The sequence below is a fragment of the Bombus impatiens genome, unplaced genomic scaffold (assembly GCF_000188095.3).
Source record: "Bombus impatiens unplaced genomic scaffold, BIMP_2.2 scf_1213, whole genome shotgun sequence".
Lineage (NCBI taxonomy): Eukaryota > Metazoa > Arthropoda > Insecta > Hymenoptera > Apidae > Bombus > Bombus impatiens.
The window spans coordinates 25,632-46,814 of record NT_177632.1 but is presented as its reverse complement, the minus strand read 5'-3'; the positions used below and the strand labels follow the sequence as shown (position 1 = coordinate 46,814).

The window sequence follows — 21,183 nt, the reverse complement described above, 5'->3', positions numbered from 1 at the left end:
TTATGTTGTTACGAGTAATTTGTAACAAATTTTCCAGAATGCAGAATCTTCTAAGAATGGATTCTTCTGATAGTATAGAATTTGTAGGAGATACAAATTATCAAGCATCTGCATCAAATATAAAAAGTGATGAAAATGGTGATATGAATGAATCAAAAGAAACAGTCAGAGAAATTCCATTTATGTATATTCAAATGGAATTCTGTGAAAAGAGTACTCTTCGGACAGCAATTGATAATGGAGTTTATGAAGATCAAGAAAGAGTGTGGAGATTGTTTCGAGAAATTGTGGAAGGTCTAGCACATATTCATCAACAAGGAATGATACATAGAGATCTAAAACCAGTAAATATATTTTTGGATAGTAATGACCATGTAAAGATCGGAGATTTTGGTTTAGCAACTACAAATATACTTTCATCCTTTGTACAAACAATGGAAACTGATAAAGAATCTCAAGGTTTTGAAAAGGGTAAATATCTTCACAGCGACGATTAATCTTCTTTATGTACTATTCTTCTATAGGTATTTTCACGTATATACAAGGTGTTTGGCTACAAGTGTAAAAATATTTAAGGGGCGATTCTTGAAGCTAAAATAAGATGAAAATCAAAAATAAAAGAATTGCGTTTCCGGCTTTGCTTTTTAGAGTAGGCAGGTATAATGTTTAATCTACGATGTTCCTTTCAAAACGTCGCGCAGCGTGGTTTACACGGTTTACAAATGTCACAATCCTCTTCTCTACGATTTGTATGAGGTAAGCTGCCGCCCATGTATCGTTCGATTTGAGCATCTCTGTGCACTTCGCTGCTTAGGCTGATCTACTTTATCTTTGTGTAAGGATATTTCGGCTAATTTTTAATTGTTAATAACTAAAAACAAAGCCTAAAACGTAATTTTTTTCATTCTTGATTTTCATCTTATTTTAGCTTTAAGAATCATCCCTTAAATTTTTTTACACCTGTAGTCAAACACTCTATATGTAATGTATTATGTAATATATTTCAGGGATTAGTTTTGGCACAGAAGATGTTGGATCTCTCACAGGACAAGTAGGCACAGCACTTTATGTAGCTCCAGAACTTACAACAAAAGCAGCAAAAGCTATTTACAATCAAAAAGTTGATATTTATAGTCTTGGAATAATATTGTTTGAAATGTGTTACAAACCTCTAACTACAGGAATGGAACGAATTAAAGTTTTGCTTAATTTACGATCGAAAGAAATTATACTTCCATCAGAAATACAACAAGCTGATATGTCACGACAAATTCATATTTTACGGCATGTAGTACAGATTAAAATGAATTAATTTAAAATACGTGTTAATTAATTCTCGGTTATTACAGGTGGTTATTAAATCATGATCCTAGTCAACGGCCTACTGCTCAAGAACTCCTTTCTTCGGAATATTTGCCTCCTGCACGACTTGAAGAGACGGAATTGCAAGAAATGATCCGGCGCACTCTTTCAAATAATCAAAGCAAAGCATATAAATATTTGATTTCATGCTGTTTTACGCAGGAAGTTAGTCCTGCAGACGATATTACTTACGATATGAATTTACCTAGTAGGGGGCATATTAACTTTATTGCTTGGAGAAAACATCAAGAAGGAGTTAAAAGCAAAGTAATCGAGATTTTTCAAAGACATGGTGGTGTTTACTTAGGAACTCCTCTATTGATACCAAAATCGCATCAATTCTGTAGCTTTTCAACTTCCAGTGTAAAATTAATGACTCGTAATGGAAACATTGTTTGTATCCCTCATGATTTACGCGCTGCATTTGCAAGATACATAGTATGGAATAATGTACCACATATTAGAAGATATGCAATTGAAAGAGTCTTTAGAGAAAAAAAGGTATGATTTTACTAAACAGTTTATATCATCGTAAAATTACTCTATTAATACGAGTTGTTTATTTCTTATTGTATTCTGAAAGCAATTAAGGACTAAACCATTGATTTTTTTAAGTACTTAAATATTATATAAGTTAGCAAAGTTTCTATATTTCATATTATTTTTAGGTATTGGGCTTTCATCCTAGAGAACTTTACGAATGCGCATTTGATATAATAAATCCTACTCCTGATAATCTTCTAATGGAAGGTGAATTAATATACATTGTCTGGGAAATCATCAATGAATTACCTCCATTGCAAGAACGAAATTTTACTATTCGTTTGAACCACACCTCTTTACTACAAGCTGTATTAATGTATTGTGGAGTAGATAAAGAAAAATATCAAGATATTTATTCAATCCTTCGAGATGCACGTGATGGAAAATTTACAAAGTTTCAAATACAGACGCATTTAATAAGTTTATGTTTGACTGATCAGGCTATGGAGACATTATTCAATTTGTTTGAAACGGAAAGTTCTGTTGCTAAAATTCATAGTGTTTTAAAAACAATTACGCGAAGAAAAGGAGATGCTGCTGCTTTAGCTAGAGAAGGACTGAAGGAAATTGAGATAGTTATGGAAAATATTGAAACACTTGGAGTAAAGGTAAAAATTGTACTATATTAATAAAATCATATTTAAAATATAACTAAAACAATTATTTGTGATTAAAGAAGTTTCTTTTGTTACATATATCATCCTATAATTTTTATTCTAAAGGTAAACATACAAATATTATATAAAGGTGTAATAAAATTTGAATTCTTTCTCTTTTTTAACAGTGGCCTGTACTGGTTGTACCTCTTCTAGTGCACAATATAAATCAACATAGTGGTATAATTTATCAAATTACCTACGAAGTTAAGCGGCGTAAAAAGAAAGGTGGAGAAGAAGTAATAGCAGCAGGAGGTCGTTATGATAAAATGCTTTCTTCTTTTAAAAAGATTCTTGAACGTACAGGAATGGCCAGTAAAGAAATTAAACAATATGGCGCAGGAATTAGTATCTCACTAGAAAAACTTGTTTCTGCAGTCTCGGAAACTTCAGAATCTTTAGAATGCAGATACGGTATCGACGTTGCCATTTCTTGTATGGGCAATCATCATCGAGAAAAGGAGATGATCGATCTCTTAAAAGAATTATGGAGTCTTGGACTCAAAGTTACAATTTTAGATCTGGTTTCCCTTGAAGAAATCCTTGAATATTGTCGAGAAAACTCTATCAGTCACGTTATTCTTTTAAAACCCGGAGAAAAAGGGAATATAAGAATTCAAAGTTGGGAACGTGACAGGTATCAAGAAAAAAGAATGAGTAATCAAGAAGTTGGAGAATTTTTTCAAAGATTAGATAATTCGATACCTGTTCTAAATAGATCTGAAAGCAAAACAGTAACAAATGATTGTTTTTTGAGTAATAACAATCCAGTTAATGTCAATATTAATTTTATTTTATCCGAAAGAGACAAACTTTCTGGTAGTTCTAGAAGAAGTCTAAAAAATTCTATGGTTGCACAAATGTCTACATATTTCCAGAGGATTTCACATAAAATTCCAATTGAAATATTTGCGTTATTTTTAGAAATGAGTGTTATAAGAACAATAATAAGTTTCTTAGAAATTGATGAAGAAGACCAAGATTTTCTAAAAAGTATACAAATTATCATAGACAAGTAAGTTGTTGTTATTATTTATTACTTATTTATTTATAAAATCATATTAAAAAATGAAATTTAAAAAATTAATGATCCTTAATTTGGTCAAATTTCATTTGAATGCTATAAATTAAATTCTGTTTGTGTATCTGTATATAAGAAAACGATATTATGTATAATAGAATAGAATTTCTGAATTGCTTTTATTATAGCACAAATTTATAATAATATTTTTAACCCTTTGCCGTTGGATATCGCTATAGTAGCGTTATTTAAAATCTGTCTTTAAAGTCGGATGGCGTCACTATGGCGATATAATCTTTTTCTATGAAGAAAAGGTAACATAGGTATATTGAAGAGATATTGTAAATATTTATTATTTTTTACCATCTCTTTTTAAGTATTTCTAAGAAATCTTACAATTTAGTTTTTAAAAATAATTTCATTTAAATATCCAGTACATTTTTGTATTGAAGAAACAATTTGTAATCAATCTTGTGTACTAAGGAAGGTAATTCAAGATATTCTCTGATATTCTATGTGCAAGATTACAATATTTGATGTTAAGTGTATTTTATCAGTATAATCCTATTCCTAAAATGATTCCTAAAAATGACAAAGAAGTATAATAATGATTTTCATACTATTGAAAGTGATGATGGCTTTGAATTTGAAATGTATGATCAAAATATGGATATTTCTAATGTAAATAATGATAGTGAAACTAGTGACAGTAATATAATTTCTGCCAAACAATGAAAGATAATAAAGGCTGAAAGTTATAATGAGGATGGTGAAAATAATAAAGAGGAGCATGCAGAAGAAATAGAAGATTTTGGTGAAAGTAATGAAGAATATTACAGAATATTAAGACAATTTGCCATTTACTTTTGATTTTAAAACTTCTCCATGAACAGTAAAAGCACAAGTACCACAGAGTATAAAAAAATTATTGGATTTTTTAAAGTATATTTTATTAATATATTAATAAAGAATATAGTACAAGAGATAAATGAGTGTGCAAAAAGGAAGATAAGTGAAAAGCAACTGTCCAAAAACTCAATTTGGTATTCGTGGGTGGATGGGACATGAAAAATTTATAACTTATGTTGGTGTAATCTTAATATGGAAACAGTGCCATTTGCATTCTCTCAAATTCTCTCAAATTTTTTAGACATTACATCTATACATCAATCTTTCACAAGGCAAAAATTTGAAAATCTCTACTTAAAAGGTAGACAATTTTCTACAATATATCAACACAAATTTTGCAGAACATACCTGGTAAAGGTATTTGTGTACATGAATCTGTAGTAAAATTTAAAGAGAAAATAACCTTTGTAACATACAATCCAAACAAACATACTAAATGGAATATTGATACAAATTTACGTATTAACGGATGTGGAGATTGGTTATGTTCATTCAATCTTACCCTATTATAATAGTTTGTTAATTAAGAAGCCGCTCAAACTAGGACTTACGATTAATTCTCGAATTACATTGACGTTAGTTAAAAAAATACTGATTAACATTCCAAATGTTGAAAGTTATTTAATAGAAGCTACTTTACAAGTATGCCCTTACTGATGAGCTGAAATTAAAAATTCATTTAACTGATACTATAATGCCAAATGGAAAATATTTTCCAGCTGCTATTAAAGAACTTAAATTTTTGGGAAAGTCTACTGTGGCATATAAGAGAAATAATACATTACTCTGCGCGAAAGCGCAAGCGAGTTGTAACTTTTCTTATTACCTATGATGAAGCAAGAAAACAATCCATTAAAATAAATATATGTTGTGATGATACAGTAGGTATAACAAGGCCTATTATCGCTATAAATTATATGAAAAAAATACGAGCAATAGATCGCGCTGACCAATATGCACCAATTTACTGTTTCCTCAAGAAATCGTTATTTTGGGAAGGATATGGAAATGTACATTATCAAATTGTATGTAATATATAAAGCCATAAAATAAAATAACCATAAAAAATCGCTAACACATACAAAATCTATAGAACTACTAATTGCAAATTAGTGGAATTGTTAGAAATACAATTAGTAGAAAATCAAGGCCGTTCATCTAGAACGCAACCTTCAATCTCACATGCAGAAATTAAATTAAATAATACACTCCATATACTTCGTTCAGGAAGTAAACAAGATTGTGCAGTAAGTTCGATCAGAAGAGTCCCAGGAGGAAGATGAGAAACATGTACCTATTGCAGTACTTGTACTCGGAAACTCCATATCGGTGATTGTTTTAACAAATATCATTGATTAACTTCTCTGATTTAACAAATATTACTTTACAAAATGAAAATTTGTTAATTTTTGTACACTATAAGTAATATACAATAAAATATATTTGTCCCAAAATAATTTTTTTATGTCAAAAGTGACATTAAATATAAACTTCAATTAATTGATATCACCAGAAAAATATGCCGACTGCAAAGGGTTAATATCTATTTAAAACTAATTTACAGATTTTTGTTAATGAAAATTTTTGTCTACTCTTTTAGACATCCAAGACATAAAAAGTACATAAAGGAGATATGTGAAGAAATGCAAGAAGTAAGGAAAGAGAAACAAAGACCTGTATTAATACTATATAGTTTAATCAATAATCAATATATGACTCTCTTATAAACTAAATTTTTCTACACAAAACGTGAACATATGAACATGAAATGTCATAGACGGAGAAATTTGTAACTAAAGTTACAAACTGATTTTTAATAAAATAAATCATTCTTTTTTTACATTCATTCATTTTTCTGAAATTTTTTATTTCTGTAGACCTTTCTTTGTCTTCCTTTCAATAAAGCTGCAATGAAAGAAAGTAAGATAAATATAAATATTTTAAATACGTACGAATATGATTGATTGTTTATATCTTCAATTTTATATGTTATTATAATTATACAATATAATTAAAAATATTTTCATTTTAATTACTGAAAAAATTGAAATAGAGGAAGGTGTTATAAAAAGATATTTGAGAATAAACTTGTTTATAATTCATTCTATGATAACCAAATTTCTTCTCCATTTTTATTATTACAAAAATTATTAAAAATTTTCCATTCATTGTAAGTAAGTATATATGTACATATATACTTACATATTATACAGACATGAGTAAAGCTCTGTATAATATGTATAAGCATATCTTTTTGCGGAAATTATAGGTTATGCTCTAGAACAATATAATACGTAATATTACATATAATAAGCGTAACAAAAAATTTACGAAATATTTTAATAGAAAAAGAATCGCGCTGCATAGAAAGTTATTTTTGAATACATTTCAGCTTTGATTTCAATCATTACGTATTACAAAATTGCATCTAAATATGGCGTCTAGTGTCAGCTGTTCATTTGATACAAATCAGCTGTGTTTGGCGTTAAACGACAAAAATAATAAACATACGTAGTAGATGTTTAGTGAACTAACTTTTCGCCTTATTATAGTGCAGATACGGTATGAATTTAACGATTAAACAGTGTTACATTACATTTCTTTTTATTTAAACTTAAAAATTTAAACAGAAAAATATATAAATCGAAAAATTTTATCTTTGTAGATATAAACCATAAGGATAAAAAATGGATGTAATGACAAAAGAGTTACTGGTACCCACAAAATATATAAAAGTAATAGATGGTAGAATTTGTTTAACCATTCATAAAAATTGGTTAACCAGTTTAGTTAACACAGGTCCAATCTCTTTTATTAATCACGAACGATTAAGTGAAGATGAAATTGCAGCTTATCCTACACTTGACGATCTGGGTCCAGACTGGATAAGAATATATGTTAGAGTATGTTAATTTATATAGATAAAGGCACTAACTTCTTTAATTTGTTTTAAATACTTTTTCAGTTATGATGGAATATTTATACAGCTTTTTTGTCTTTTGTAAGTTATAAATACAATAATATGGCAATTATGATATATATATATATTTTATTAATTTTTGCGTGCCAACCACAAGATGAGATTGATTTACATAGATTTCTTATTCACACTCTTATTCAACTTTGCTATATGCTAGATTCAATTATGATATTATTAGCTATAATTAAAAGTATTTTGTGTAATCTATATTATTAAAGTCCATAACATTTTTAGAGATATATGTGATAATTATTTTAATTCCTAGATTTATGAAAAACAGCATAAATATGCTGTTCCACTCCCAAGAGGAAGGAATATAAATGGAAATACTCATTCAGATCTAACATATTCACAATTAATGCACTATGTTGCAGAAACTAATTATAGAAATTTGTGGAAAGAATGTTATAAAAAGTATTACAGTATGTAATACAATTAATTACTCTAATTATATGTTGGAAAAATAAATTTATTTTTTTGGTTTTATATGTACATATATATGTCCATTTTTATTTGTACGTACAGGTCCATGGAATTGCATAGAACATAGAGAACAATACAATATAACTGCTAATGTAAGTGATATATGGATTATGCAAGAAGTATTGCAAAAAATGTATGGTTGTACTTTGGTACAAATACAAAATGGATCAGTGGTATCTGTGTTGCCTGGTACACCAACCGAAATACATTGCAATCTTCTTCCAATATTGTTTGCTATTGAAACTACATCTGCCTTTCTAACATTACATGAGCAAACTGCAGAATATTCTCTCCGTGAGTAAGTACATATTATATATTCCAACTGTGATTTCTTATTAATTTTGTAATTGATTATCTGTTAATTATTTATTGCTTTTAAAGGTGTGTAATGTACAGTCCTGCTGCTTTAAGTATGAGTCATGGAAAACCATTGTTTTTAATATATCAGCTATTACAATTATCTAGAGATTTACATGATCGGGGTTTAGTATTAGGTGAAATTACCCTTAGTGATATATTACTTATGGATAATTTTACTATTCAGGTTAATATTCACAAGATTTTTATAAATATCTTTTATTAATTTAATTTTCTATTGAAATTATAACTACTTTCCCAGATTTTATTGTTAGGTGTTACCAAAAGTAAGTGACAATATATATATAAAACCTGAAAATGAACATTTCAAAGTTTCTACTAGTCAGGAAATTAAAGTAAAAAATTTTAATGGCTGTAAAAAGAATTTAGATACAATTTCATCAAATTCTATAGTACAAGAAAATTTTAAATTTGGAATAAATGCAAATATTGAAAAATTGTGTGAAATGTGGGTGTATAATTGTATTAGTAATTATGATTATTTAACTGCATTGAATAATTTGGCTGGTAGAAGATACGGTGATCCAAGTTGTCATCATGTAATGCCTTGGGTCACAGATTTTACATCAAGATGTGGTGGTAATTGGAGAGATTTGACAAAATCTAAATTTCGATTGAACAAAGGTGACAGACAATTAGATTTAACATTTGATTCACAATCAACTGAAGTATGTATATGAACAATATTTACCAATTAAATTACTTGATACAATAATTATTTAATTAATTATAATTTCCGTAATATTTGCAGGTGGGGCATCATGTATCAGATGTATTATCAGAAATCACGTACTACGTTTATCTTTCTCGTCGCTATAATAAATCTGTCCTTTGTAAATATGTACGATCACAATGGGTGCCAGGTGAATATCCTGCCTCGATACAAAGGTTACATGACTGGAGTCCAGATGAATGTATACCACAATTTTTTACTGATCCTAGAGTTTTTAAGGCAAGATAAAAATAATAAAATTACATAATATAGTTTACATAATATATGTAATTAGGTATAATATGTATATAACTATTTGAAAATTACAGTCCATTCATGAAGATTTGCCAGATTTAGAAATTCCTGGATGGGCGACATCTCCAGAAGATTTTATTGAAAGACATAGAGAAGCTTTAGAAAGTTTTCATGTTTCTGAAAGATTACATCACTGGATAGATCTAACTTTTGGTTATAAGTAAATATTGCTTGTTTATTCTAACATTGATTGATAACATATATTAATGTTATTATTATTTATTTTTTTACATTATAGATTATCCGGTTCAGCAGCAGTAAAATCTAAAAACGTCTGTTTGCAACTTGTTGACAATCATACTACTTTAACTAACTCTGGAATTGTTCAACTTTTTACACAACCACATCCTCAGAAAATCATTCCTTCACCTTACTGGTGTAAGATCCCACCCCGACTACGCTCATCTTTCTCAATCAATAAGTATAGTATGTCTAATATGAGAGTTTCAATTTTTTGACATAATTTTGTTTCTTTCTAAAACTAATACAGTAATTTATTATAGAAAGTGATCAATCTGGGAATAGAACTAGTGATGATGAAGGTCATAGTTCTGGATTTGAAGAAGAAGAATTACCAACATCAATTATAAATACATCGAGATCGTCTCCTTTAGTCTTAAGTCGATTATTAAGTCGTTCTCGAGGTTCTTTACTCACTACTGAAGATAATGCTAAACAAGATAAATCTACAAGTCAGACAATAATTCTTCCAAAAGATTATAACCCTGTTACAGCTATTTTGCATGTGGAAACTATGCATGCATTTATGAATAAAGTAAGCTCTCAAGTTTATAAACCGCAATTTGAGTTACATGAGTCATCCACAAATTACAAACAAATTGTGGCTAGTGGACGTATTAAGGAACAACAAATTCTCGGTTGTTTAATTTTGGAAATATTTTTGTCTAACAAATTTCGAGCAACATGGAATGTTGAAAAAGTATCATTTGTAAAAAGACTTGCTACATGCTTAAACATCTTGAAAATGTCGGCTGATAGTCTACCTAAATGTGTAAGAAATGCTGTTGCCTTATTACTTCAAGTTGATATTATACCAAATAGTTACGATATTGATAACATAGAAGTAAGTATTTCTCTAAGTAATTATTATAATAAATATTTAATGACATTACTTTATATTATGTATTCATCTCTTTCTATATTATATTAATCTATTATATGTTGATTAATAGATTATTAATATATATATATATATATATATATATATAACGTTATAAATTTGTAATATTTTGATTAGATTAGATATAGTTATATTGTATAATAAAATTATATAATATTATGTGATTTTTCAGGTAACTGATATGCCTTTTCGTTACCCAACTATTACACACATGGGTCTACCTCCACCATCTGCACATCAATTTTTACAACCAATACTTTCTGGAAGTTTATTTCCATTTTCCAAGTATTATAAATATCTGTTTAATATTGTAGAAATGTTACAAGAATATAATAATTTAGTTCGTGAATTAAATTTTATAATGAAGTCTGAAGAAGATATAGATTTTATATGTAAGACAAAAACAAAATTCCTTTGTAAGATCAGTGAATGTAAAGTTAAAGCAATTGCAAGAGAATTAGAACATGTATTGTTCCATACTGGAGTTGCAAGGGAAGCATATTTAGAGCTAATAATGCCTCATATACAGCAAGTAATGGAAGAACCTTATAGTGCTGTTTTGGCTGCATGGCATTTATTTGATCCTATTGCTAAGTAAGTTATTTATAAATTATAAGATTTTTCGTTCATTTTTATGAATGTTCAAATATTCATTATAAAATATTATACTTTATAATAAAATTAAATAGCTTTCTTTGATATATTTGATATTTATAATATTTTAATCTTTTTCTAACTTACTATTTTTTTTAATGTATTGTATAATTGGTATTTTTCCAGAGCATTGGGTCCTCGAGATACTGCACAAACATTCCTTTTATCCATTATGAAATTATATGAAAATGGTTCCTTTATAGATAATTTTGCTCATGCTGATATTCTCCCTTCAGGATTAATAGCAAAATTGAAAACTACGCGTTTATATCATAGAAATTTCTTGCTTAAGCTTATGGTAAGATTGGGTTTACGACGATTTTTGGAAAATTTTATTGCACCTCTTGTGGAAGCAGTTGGAGGCTACAGAGATTATGTGCAAGGATCTTCAACATATATTCATAAAACTGGCAATCTCAAGTAAGAAAAATCACATACAAAATTTTTAAATATATAACAATTATATTACAGTAAAATAGTTCTAACAAAAATTACATAATTTTAAAAGGAAATTAATTTAAATCAATATATACACAACATGCATATATAGTTAGACTTGAGACTTTCACTGTCCAGTATTACAGAATTTGTATACTCAAAGCATCCCGGTGTAAGTTATTCTTAATATTAATATTAACAGCAGTGTATTAATTGACTCCCTACTAAACATACTATACCAGCGTATATGTATACATATATCCATTAATATGAATAGCTTCTGATGAGTTTATTTCCTCTTACAGGAGTTGTGATTTAAGTGGGATATGTAATGATGGAGAAGGAATTTTATCTCCTTTAGATGAGGATTTTTCTGCAGATTCAGAACATAATATTACTTTATCACCTGTACCTATAACTGGTGACTATGCACGTGATATAAATTCAGCTGACAATGATGTCGAGGGTAAGCGATCAAATATAATAAACATACATATATCTAAAAAATTGTAAAAATTTTTATGTACTTTCCTTACTATAGAAGTATTTACAATGGAAACAGAAGAAAGTTCTTGGATATCTCTAAATTCTGGTGCAACATATGATATTGATCTAAATGTTGATTTGAGTTTGAATCTAAATGATGATTTAAATGAAGAGGGAAGTAAAATTTCACCACTGAAATCTGTTAAATCGCCAACAATTCCTATACCAAAAATATCCAATTCTTCCAGTAAATCTCTGACAGAGTTTAGTAATATTGGTTGTCATGTTGGAAGTAAGACTTCTAATGATGAATTTACTTATGGTGGATTTGGCCATCCTACTAATACTTCTGAGGAAACATGTACTATAGGAGTTGAAGAACAAAATTCTGCAATATTAAAAATGGATGTTAATAAATCTAGCACTGCAGAACATGAAAATATCCAATTGGATCACACTTATCAAAAGTCTACATCGAATGAGTGCACAACATCTGAAATGAGTGCTGAATCTATTATCTGGTTGTCTCATCGACTTGGTCCCGTGCTTACTGCCCGATATTTATCACGAAATTTATTGAGGATGCTTACATTATGTTACACTGGGAAAGAGAACTTAACAATAACCGATGATACTTCCTTGTTTATTGAAGGTATTCCCTGGAATAAGAAAGTTTTACTTGGTGATCATAATGCTAATAAAGTGTTGGAATGCCTTGCAGCTATTGCAGGTTATTTTATTTGTATAATTTATGTATGTAATCACCAACTTAAAGTTCTAAAAATGAAACTAATTTAAATATTTATATAGGTTTATATGGAGAACAAATTATAGTATTGCAATATTTTGCACACATGGTAGAACTTCTAGCACTTTGTAAAAGAAAGTTGACACAAAATTTAGAAGGGGGACTTATTTCATGTTTAACCCTTTTAAACCATATTACGCCATATCTTAGTGACGCAGTACTGATGGATATACTTCATGTATGATAAATATTGTACAAGTTTTTTAACACTGAACAGTGCATATTTGACAATATACCCATTTCCCATTTTCCATTTTAGGAACCAATCGTGAAAGCAATACTGTATCCTACAGTTCGTATATTATCATCCACAAGATTCACTTTTCCCAATGGTATAATCGCACGTTCGATAATGACAGAAAAATGTTTAGAAACTTTATTTATGTTTAGTTTACGATTGGGTAGTGTCATTACAAGAAATCATTTAGCTGTACCTATTCAACGTTTTTTTTTAGCATTTGATAAATCATTTAATCAAGATGTTACAGAAAATGTTAAGGATGAGATTCACCAAAAGACAATAAGTGAGCACTTTATAAGGTACATATTACATTACATATTTTAATATTATTTTAAACATAACAAATACATAAACATATGAGAGAATCATATGTTCTACTATAATAAAAGTATAATATATGGATATATGTATTTTTATAGTGTAAAGATTTTAAATGAAGATAATAGAGATATTCTGGGACCTCAAACAAATTTTAATCAAGATGTTGCTGATTCTTATTCTCCCCCAGTTGTAGAAAATATAGATGCCGCTGATACTCAAAAGAATAAGGTAACTAAAGATATTATTTAATAAATTTTTATATTTAATAGTTACTGCAGTTTATTAGATATCCAACATATATTTAGGCACTTGAAGAACTAAAAGCTGTATTTACAACAGAATTTGCTCATAAAACATATATGCTCTTTTATAAATGTATTGATAGTGAAGTAATGGAACAAATACTTAAAAATCATGAACATATACGCAATTTATGTCATAAATATGAGCAAGAAACAAAAACGATTTTTAACACTGGTATATTCTATATTATATTCCATTTATTTTTACTTCCCTCTTTTTACAGTTTTTATAGATCTTTTTACTTAAGATCTTTAATTTAATGTATCTTTCAATTCTTTTAAAGATGATAACAAGTATAATACATCATACAACAATTATAATGTAACAGGAAATACGGAAATAAAAAATAAAGATGCAGTTAATTTTGAAAATATATCAATTGTGGGAAATAGGTTTGCTGTGCAAACGAATGACGCTGGGGATTATGTTACTTCAGAAAACATAATATCTAATCGTGAAGCAAATTGTTCTTTATCAAATGGAAGACAGTTACGAGGAAATTGGTTAGCATATTGGGAACATGAAATTGGAAGATCAGAAAAAGATACAGCATTTAATATAAAACAAATAAAACTCCAAACTTTCAGCGGTCATACTAATAGTATTAGATGCCTGTATGTGTTAGATAATGAGAATAGTTTCATGAGTGGAGGAAGAGATAAGACTGTGAAATTATGGAGTTTAAGAAGTCAGGTAAAATTATACATATGTTATACCAATCCTAAACGTATGCAATGTAATTCTAAAATCGTGATACATCTGAAACGGAGGTGACTTCTTACGTGAAAGTAAATTAAAAACATAAAATAAAACCTTTTCTATATTTTCAATCTACTTTTACATTAGAAATCATTTTCTTTCTGTTTGTACTATGACTTTGGAATAATGCCAAGAGAAAGACAAACAGGCAGAGAAATCTTTCATAATAAAAGAAATTTAAAAAAAAAAGAAAATAAATAAAAACAAAGAAAATTAAAGTAATAAGATTATATCAATTAATGTAGAAAATATTATAATAATAGAATATTAGTGGTATTCAATATAAAAATCTTATATTAATAGATATAGAGACATATATTTTATATATATAAAAAGAGCTTACACTTAAGTAGCATATTTTATCAATAGGGGGATGGAAACACTGTCACGTCCTGTCAGTATACTTATACTGGACATAAAAAGTCGATCCTTGCCCTTACATTCCTAGAATCTTTACGATATGTAGTTACCTGTGATGGCACAATTCATTGCTGGGATCCTTTTATGGGTTCCCTTCTTGGATGTCCAGAAAGCTCACGTCCAGTCCCTGTAAATACACTAGCTGCAAGTCCTCCCCCATGTACAACTTTACTTGTGGGTACAACTGATATTACTCTGAGAGTTATTGATTGTAGAACATTTCAGTATGTCAATGAAATGAAAGTAAGTATTATCATATTAAGTATGCCATTATAAGCTATTTAATAAAATAATTATTTCCTTTTTCTTCAGGTATCTGTAAATCCAACAGGTTTGATTCGATGTATTGCAGTAGCACCTAGTGGTTATTGGGTAGCATTGGGTCAAGCATCAGGTTTTTTAACAATTTTAGATATTCGTACTGGACTTATTATTGCATCTTGGAAAGGCCATGAATGTGAAGTGTGTTATTTCTAAAACATGATCATAAAAATATTCAATATAGAAATACTTAATTGCTCTTCTTTCAGATATTACAATTAGAGGCAATTAATGAAACTACATTAATTAGTTCTTCACTAGATGAAACTATTGCTGTATGGAGTGCACTAGATGGGAAACTAAAATTTCATATGAAGTAAAATAAGATGTTATCTTTTATTACATGATCAAAGTTGTCGTTTTAAATATATTTGAATAAAGAAATAAATTTTATATTTTTAATTTTTAGGGGCTCCACAGAACCAGTTCATTGCATGACTACGTATGAACAAGAATTAGTTATAGGAACAACTGCAAATCGGATAGGAGTTTACACATCCATAGAAACAACAGCTTCATTTTCATCATCAAAATTAAAGTCTGATACTTTCAAAGGTCTCCTTACGACAATGGCGGTTCTCCCTCTTAATAGATTATTGCTATTAGGAGCAGATAATGGTGGAATAACATTAATTTGTTAAATACTATATATACATATGACCTTTAAATATAAATTAATATATATACATAAATTTAATAATTTAAATATACAATTTTACAAATTTAATTAAAGCATTAATGTCTATTCATCATTTTTAAAAAGGATGTAGTATACTATATACAAAATTAAATAATTTCATTTTTTATGACATAGCATAAGGAAAAAATTTTATACATAGGTTATGTCTGTCCTTGTTCCAATTATTTTTAAAGCAAGTTCAGGGGACATTTTATAGATACCAAGATCTGCTAGTATCTCGCGTCCAGCAAGTTCGTCCTCATTGTTCAGAGCTTCAACAAGTAACATCGCTGAACCTAACATGATATTTAATAGAATGCATGCTTCTTTAATCCTGAAATATTATTTGGACAATTAAATATACAGAATATTAAACATATATGTATACTACATAGTGTAAGGAAAGAAGGTATGTTTGAAACAAAATATACAAATTCCTTATGCTAATAAAATAAACAGTATAGTGCAATAAATTTGTAATTTGTCAGATTTAAGTATTAAAGAATTAAAATGTTTTCAAAAGAAATTTGCATATTCAGATATTTCATGTTCTCTCTCTCTCTCTTTCTCTTTCTCTCTCACTCCCCCCTTCCCTCTCTATAGATAATATCATAATTATCTGTTACTTACAAAGGAAAATATGATTCTGGTTCACTAATATATAGGCCAAATAATGGAAACAAGTTTCTGAAAATGTCATATTGTAATTGTTCAGCTCCACCCATGTTAAAATGATTTACTAGAACAACTTCTTCTAAAATAAACTGCAATAAAAAATATCTATTTGTATAAATACTTAATATAACGTTAGTTTTTAAAATAATTTCATAATTTATATCTAACTTGATCGAATTGTGAAGCTAAAGTTTTCCAAGCTTGCTGAAATAGTGGCAAAGCAAGTGTGTTGTGCAACAGATTAAGTTGTGTTGCTAATTCTTGAAACATGGAATAGCCACTTGGTGTCACAGACAAAGAAACAATTTCTTTAGTGGACTGCATTGCAAACCATCTGTAGAAAATATGATCCAAATTAATTTTATATTCCTAGAAACTCTGTATGTAACTTTGTATATGTAATTATACATAATGAAATACTTAATATTTATGTACGTTTACATACAAATATTTAAAAAATTAACATGATACAAAATAATGTTAAAAAAGAACTTTATCTGTTACTATAATAAATAGTTAACTTATTTAAAACTATACTTTAGAAAAATGTGTTACTTGTCTTCATTACATTATTCTTACTTTCATATTTAATGTTCCATTATTGTTAATAATTATTAACATTTAACATTATAATGTAAAAGACATAATAATTAAAAAGCAATTTTCTTACCAAATCTAAATTTAAAAAATTCAGAGTAAAAGATTTAGTGTCAATATAAAAAAAATATGCGATAATTAAAACCCTAAACTTCTCTACAATGAACATTTTTTCACTTCATACGTAAATATTAAACTGTTATTTTTACATACATAATAATATATAAATAAATTTGGTATTGAACATCCGTACTTATCTGTTCTATATGGTCTGCTTTTTGCTTTTACATCTAAAGATACAGAATCACTAATTTCATTTATTAATTTCTTTTCTAATCTTCTTAAGAGAGCAACAGCTTCATCAAATACAGAACCTTCAACTTCTCCTACGTTTGTAGTAATATCATTTCCTTTCAATGTAGCAGTTTCAACTGTTTCAAACTGTTGCTTGAAGAAGTATAATTGCAAAAAATGCTAGAAATAAGAAATTAGATAATATATAAAAAATATCTCTCTGAAACATGTATTTTATATATAAAATACTTACTACTGTTACACCCCACTCTTCTAAAACAGTTGCCACATAATGTAATGTATTAAGAATACATGGCATAAGAGATGTTAAAGGATCTTCATAATTTTCATGTAATAATTGAAGCAATCTTACTCTCCAGTCGTCAATTAATTCTAATTGTAGTTCAAGAAACTGTAACCTGCAAAAATAAAAAATTCATGTACATGTTCAAAAATTTTATGTCAATAGCTTTTGTCCGAAACATTTTTCAAGATATTCAAGATACTTTTCAAGTATGTACTTATATATGTATATATATAATTGCACAATATAATTTTATTGTATGAATGATCGTATATATTATCCACTTACCTGTGCCCTGGTTGAGGTAAATGCTTATACCTATCAGAAATTGTCGTGAGAAGCGTTAAAAAAGCATCTGCACATTCAGTTACTTTCATATCATCAGTATCGGAGCTTGGTAATTTGTCCCAAGCTGTATTTGAACTCAAAATGGCATCCATTTTTTCGGTTGCATCTGATAATATAATACGAATAAAATGTTTAAAACCATTTTAATAAAAAATTAATTTAACATTTCATATGAAATTATAATATATTAAATAAATGATTGCTTAAATAAAAAATAATAAAAAAACATTTTATAACATTACATTTTTTTTCCATGTTAATCCACTTTACAAAAATATGAGCTTGTGTAAGTACAAAAACAGTAGCTGGTTGAGTTGAAGGATAAAATAACGTCTCTCTCAATTCCCGTTCAAAACCTAAAGCTTCATCAACCAAATGAGCAAATAAGGCATCATCGTACTGCACTATCGATAATTCAGAATGTAGTTTTTCAACTGCTAATTGTATTAAAGCTCGCATGAACTCGACCTATCACGACAGAATATATACAAAATTTTATTCTATGTTTCAATGTGTAAATAACAATAAAAACAATGTATATTCAATTGTATATTACCTTCATATCTATATAATTGAGACCTATTGAATTTGCAGCAGGTTGTACATTTTTCTGGACCCACTGAACATGATCTTTAATCCAAGTTAATATTTGAGTAAAGAACCATTCAGGTTTATCTTGCCGATTTGTTAACTTAGAACCTGTGAAATGATATATAAATCTTTGTCTAAGTGGCCGTACTAGCAATGAAATTGGTAAACTCACAGGAGTAAAATCAGTTAATAAAACTGATGTTACCACAGACTTTGCAGATTCTTCTCTATACATTTAGTCAAAGATGAAATATATCTATTCCAACAACATAGATAAACTTAATAAAATACGAAAATAAAATTTATGCTTTCTAAGGATACGGTAATTGTAAGTGCAATAAATATTCTGTAAGTATTTTAAATTTTATTAATGTTTCTGGCATAGGAGTATGTAATGTATTTGCATTACTGCCACAAAAGGGCCACTTTAATGTTTTTAGTATATCATTATATTCTCTGAAAATTATTATTATGTATAATTAATCACATATACATACATAAATACATATATACATATTGCATACTTGGACAATTTATCCTTTATAAGGTTATGCCAAAAGTGAAGAGTTTCTTTGACATAATTTTGGAGATAATGACAATTTGATGATCGTAGTTGACAACTAATATTTGTAAGGTCCGCATATAATGAAATAGTTGATTCGTCATCACCATTTGTCAGAGATACTTGTATTTCATCACTAAAATCATAATCTTTTAAAGTTTTAAATAATTGTAAAATATAAATAGTTGAATAATAATTTACCTAATATTTTCAACATATTTTATGAAATTTAGATATGATAAAGATTTATCCAAATAACTTATAACGTTAATAATTTTTTGCATTTCAAAACTTTTATCATTTTCTTGCATTGTTTCTTGTATGTTACCTCTGAACTCTGCAGAATTTTCTTCCAATTGTTGAAATTCAACACTAATTTTTTCAACACTTTCTATAACTGCCTTTACTTTTGACGGAGCTTCAGTCGATGCCATTGATAACTAAAAATTTAAAAGACCAATAACTAAAAACATCTTTTGCACTATGTTTGCGAAGACATGTAAAAGTATATATTATCTTTGGCAAAGTCCTAAAATAATAATATATTTTTAAATACATACCGACTTTTCAATTTCATTTTTCTGTGCATTAAGGGATTGGTGAAATTCGTATATTTTATTAAGCCCTTTCAGATCATTTCCTAATTCCATATTAAATTTTTGTATAATTGTTTCCTTTGCATCAACCATAATGTTACACTGTAAATATTCTACAATATGTACATTAAAAGTTTGACAGTTTAAGGTTATGATACCTAATTTTGTGACATATGTACGTGTACTTAAATACGCTACTATACCGATTATGATTTAGAACAATTCATAGCAATTTTTCACAGTTTTATTGTTTTCATTTACTTCGAGTCAATTGTTATTTTAATTCATAATTAATGTCATACTTTTATTTAACAATCGAAGCTATTCAGAAATATTATTTAATAAGTGCAAACATTTCAATTTGCTATGTTTGAAATATTTGATGTTATTATTTCTAAACTTGTAAAACATCATTTATATACATATGTATATATATATATTTATAGGTTATAACATTTTATTTAAATAAAATAAAATCTATTATTGAATTATCAAAAATATTGTATTGCAATAAAAATTTGTCTTTATGTAATGTATGATGTACATGATATTATACGTACACATGTATGTATATATATAGAATTTGGTAGAAGTTAAAGCTTTTTCTTCCAGACTGTTCCAGATTGTTCCAGATTGTTTAATTTAATAAATATATTAAATATTTTGTAATAAAAGTTTTTCCATGTTCTTTGACTATTTCATAATTTTGCAAATATTATGATATGTTTAATTTACTTCTGATATAATTGTAATCGATCATTGCTTTTGGTTTTTTAATAATTTCTCTTCGTATCATGAATTTTTAAAAGAATTGTTATATCATTTTCTTCCATTTATCTTCCATTGGGAAATGAATAGTTCTTTTAGGGAACCAATTATTTCACTTTTTCTATCTCATGAAAATGGTTTTATTTTATACAACATACTCAAATTTACATATAATTATCAATTAAATACATTTTATAAAACATGAAATGTACTTCAAATTCAAATATACTATAATATAGTACTTTAATACTATAATATAGTACTTCAAATACAAATATACTATGATAAAGGTTTTACAGCTGTTTAAAAAAAATATTACTCCGATTTTGATGTGAAACTTAAAAGAACAAAAAGATTTATGTACAAATTATATTATTAAAATACGTGAAAGACTACAATATGGGCTAGAATGGAAGTTTCGCTTTTTGTATTTAGTCAATAACTATTTTCGCTGCAATAAAATATCCATATGCAAAGTATTTACTATTTTATGGTAAATACCTACATTTCACATACAA

General features: G+C 27.7%; 3 protein-coding genes and 2 long non-coding RNA genes across 11 annotated transcripts in view; 2 read left to right on the top strand and 3 right to left on the bottom strand.

Moving 5' to 3' along the window:
• LOC100748384 (eIF-2-alpha kinase GCN2) overlaps positions 1 to 6,337 on the top strand; it is a 31,428-nt gene extending 25,091 nt beyond the window's left edge. For all 4 annotated transcript variants that reach the window (XM_012391801.3, XM_033323749.1, XM_033323748.1 and 1 more), the window contains 6 exons: positions 38 to 471; positions 1,008 to 1,284; positions 1,350 to 1,863; positions 2,031 to 2,513; positions 2,690 to 3,576; positions 6,092 to 6,337. In XM_012391801.3, the coding sequence (XP_012247224.1) occupies positions 38 to 471; positions 1,008 to 1,284; positions 1,350 to 1,863; positions 2,031 to 2,513; positions 2,690 to 3,576; positions 6,092 to 6,218 (2,722 nt within the window). In that variant the 3' untranslated portion in view covers positions 6,219 to 6,337. The remainder of the gene's footprint in view (positions 1 to 37; positions 472 to 1,007; positions 1,285 to 1,349; positions 1,864 to 2,030; positions 2,514 to 2,689; positions 3,577 to 6,091) is intronic.
• Positions 6,101 to 6,827, bottom strand: LOC117152351. The gene is made up of 2 exons (XR_004462700.1): positions 6,694 to 6,827; positions 6,101 to 6,396 (listed from the first exon to the last, which is right to left on the bottom strand). It is a non-coding gene; the product is annotated as an uncharacterized LOC117152351 (long non-coding RNA).
• Positions 6,828 to 6,914: 87 nt separating this feature from the next.
• On the top strand, positions 6,915 to 15,943 carry LOC100748268 (WD repeat-containing protein 81). Of its 4 annotated transcripts, XM_033323747.1 has the most exons (24): positions 6,915 to 7,053; positions 7,157 to 7,394; positions 7,737 to 7,893; positions 7,997 to 8,252; positions 8,336 to 8,498; positions 8,587 to 9,000; positions 9,084 to 9,284; positions 9,374 to 9,519; positions 9,598 to 9,785; positions 9,863 to 10,443; positions 10,673 to 11,094; positions 11,281 to 11,574; positions 11,898 to 12,058; positions 12,134 to 12,808; positions 12,889 to 13,064; positions 13,146 to 13,218; positions 13,342 to 13,426; positions 13,547 to 13,676; positions 13,754 to 13,925; positions 14,035 to 14,444; positions 14,880 to 15,173; positions 15,243 to 15,392; positions 15,461 to 15,567; positions 15,661 to 15,943. In XM_033323747.1, exons 2-24 carry the CDS (start codon positions 7,179 to 7,181, stop codon positions 15,890 to 15,892), a joined length of 5,703 nt encoding a protein of 1,900 aa, XP_033179638.1. In that variant the 5' UTR covers positions 6,915 to 7,053; positions 7,157 to 7,178; the 3' UTR covers positions 15,893 to 15,943. The 4 variants fall into 4 exon arrangements, with proteins under 4 accessions (XP_033179638.1, XP_033179637.1, XP_012247229.1 ...); XM_033323746.1 differs by having other exon boundaries at positions 13,146 to 13,426; positions 14,080 to 14,444; XM_012391806.3 differs by having other exon boundaries at positions 13,146 to 13,426; positions 15,661 to 15,892.
• On the bottom strand, positions 14,811 to 15,266 carry LOC117152350. Its single transcript, XR_004462699.1, has 2 exons — positions 15,125 to 15,266; positions 14,811 to 15,057 (listed from the first exon to the last, which is right to left on the bottom strand). It is a non-coding gene; the product is annotated as an uncharacterized LOC117152350 (long non-coding RNA).
• Positions 15,944 to 16,016: 73 nt separating the features above from the next.
• On the bottom strand, positions 16,017 to 20,209 carry LOC100748144 (RAD50-interacting protein 1). The gene is made up of 12 exons (XM_003493545.4): positions 19,862 to 20,209; positions 19,503 to 19,741; positions 19,264 to 19,437; positions 19,061 to 19,195; positions 18,705 to 18,966; positions 18,391 to 18,616; positions 18,089 to 18,254; positions 17,750 to 17,915; positions 17,456 to 17,676; positions 16,774 to 16,939; positions 16,561 to 16,694; positions 16,017 to 16,264 (listed from the first exon to the last, which is right to left on the bottom strand). The coding sequence occupies exons 1-12, from the start codon at positions 19,988 to 19,990 to the stop codon at positions 16,081 to 16,083; spliced, it is 2,202 nt and encodes a 733-aa protein (XP_003493593.1). The 5' UTR covers positions 19,991 to 20,209; the 3' UTR covers positions 16,017 to 16,080.
• Between the last annotated feature and the right edge of the window lie 974 nt (positions 20,210 to 21,183).

Excerpts from the sequence above, each read along its gene's own strand:
- LOC100748268 (XM_024371205.2), top strand. The coding sequence starts at position 7,179 with ATGGATGTAATGACAAAAGAGTTACTGGTACCCACAAAATATATAAAA. Across the intron at positions 8,499-8,586 it reads TGGATAATTTTACTATTCAG|GTGTTACCAAAAGTAAGTGA; the intron begins GTTAATATTCAC and ends TTTTATTGTTAG. Across the intron at positions 11,095-11,280 it reads TTATTTGATCCTATTGCTAA|AGCATTGGGTCCTCGAGATA; the intron begins GTAAGTTATTTA and ends GTATTTTTCCAG.
- LOC100748144 (XM_003493545.4), bottom strand. The coding sequence starts at position 19,990 with ATGGTTGATGCAAAGGAAACAATTATACAAAAATTTAATATGGAATTA. Across the intron at positions 19,742-19,861 it reads AAAATGAAATTGAAAAGTCG|TTATCAATGGCATCGACTGA; the intron begins GTATGTATTTAA and ends TTAAATTTTTAG. Across the intron at positions 16,695-16,773 it reads TAGCTTCACAATTCGATCAA|TTTATTTTAGAAGAAGTTGT; the intron begins GTTAGATATAAA and ends TTTTTATTGCAG.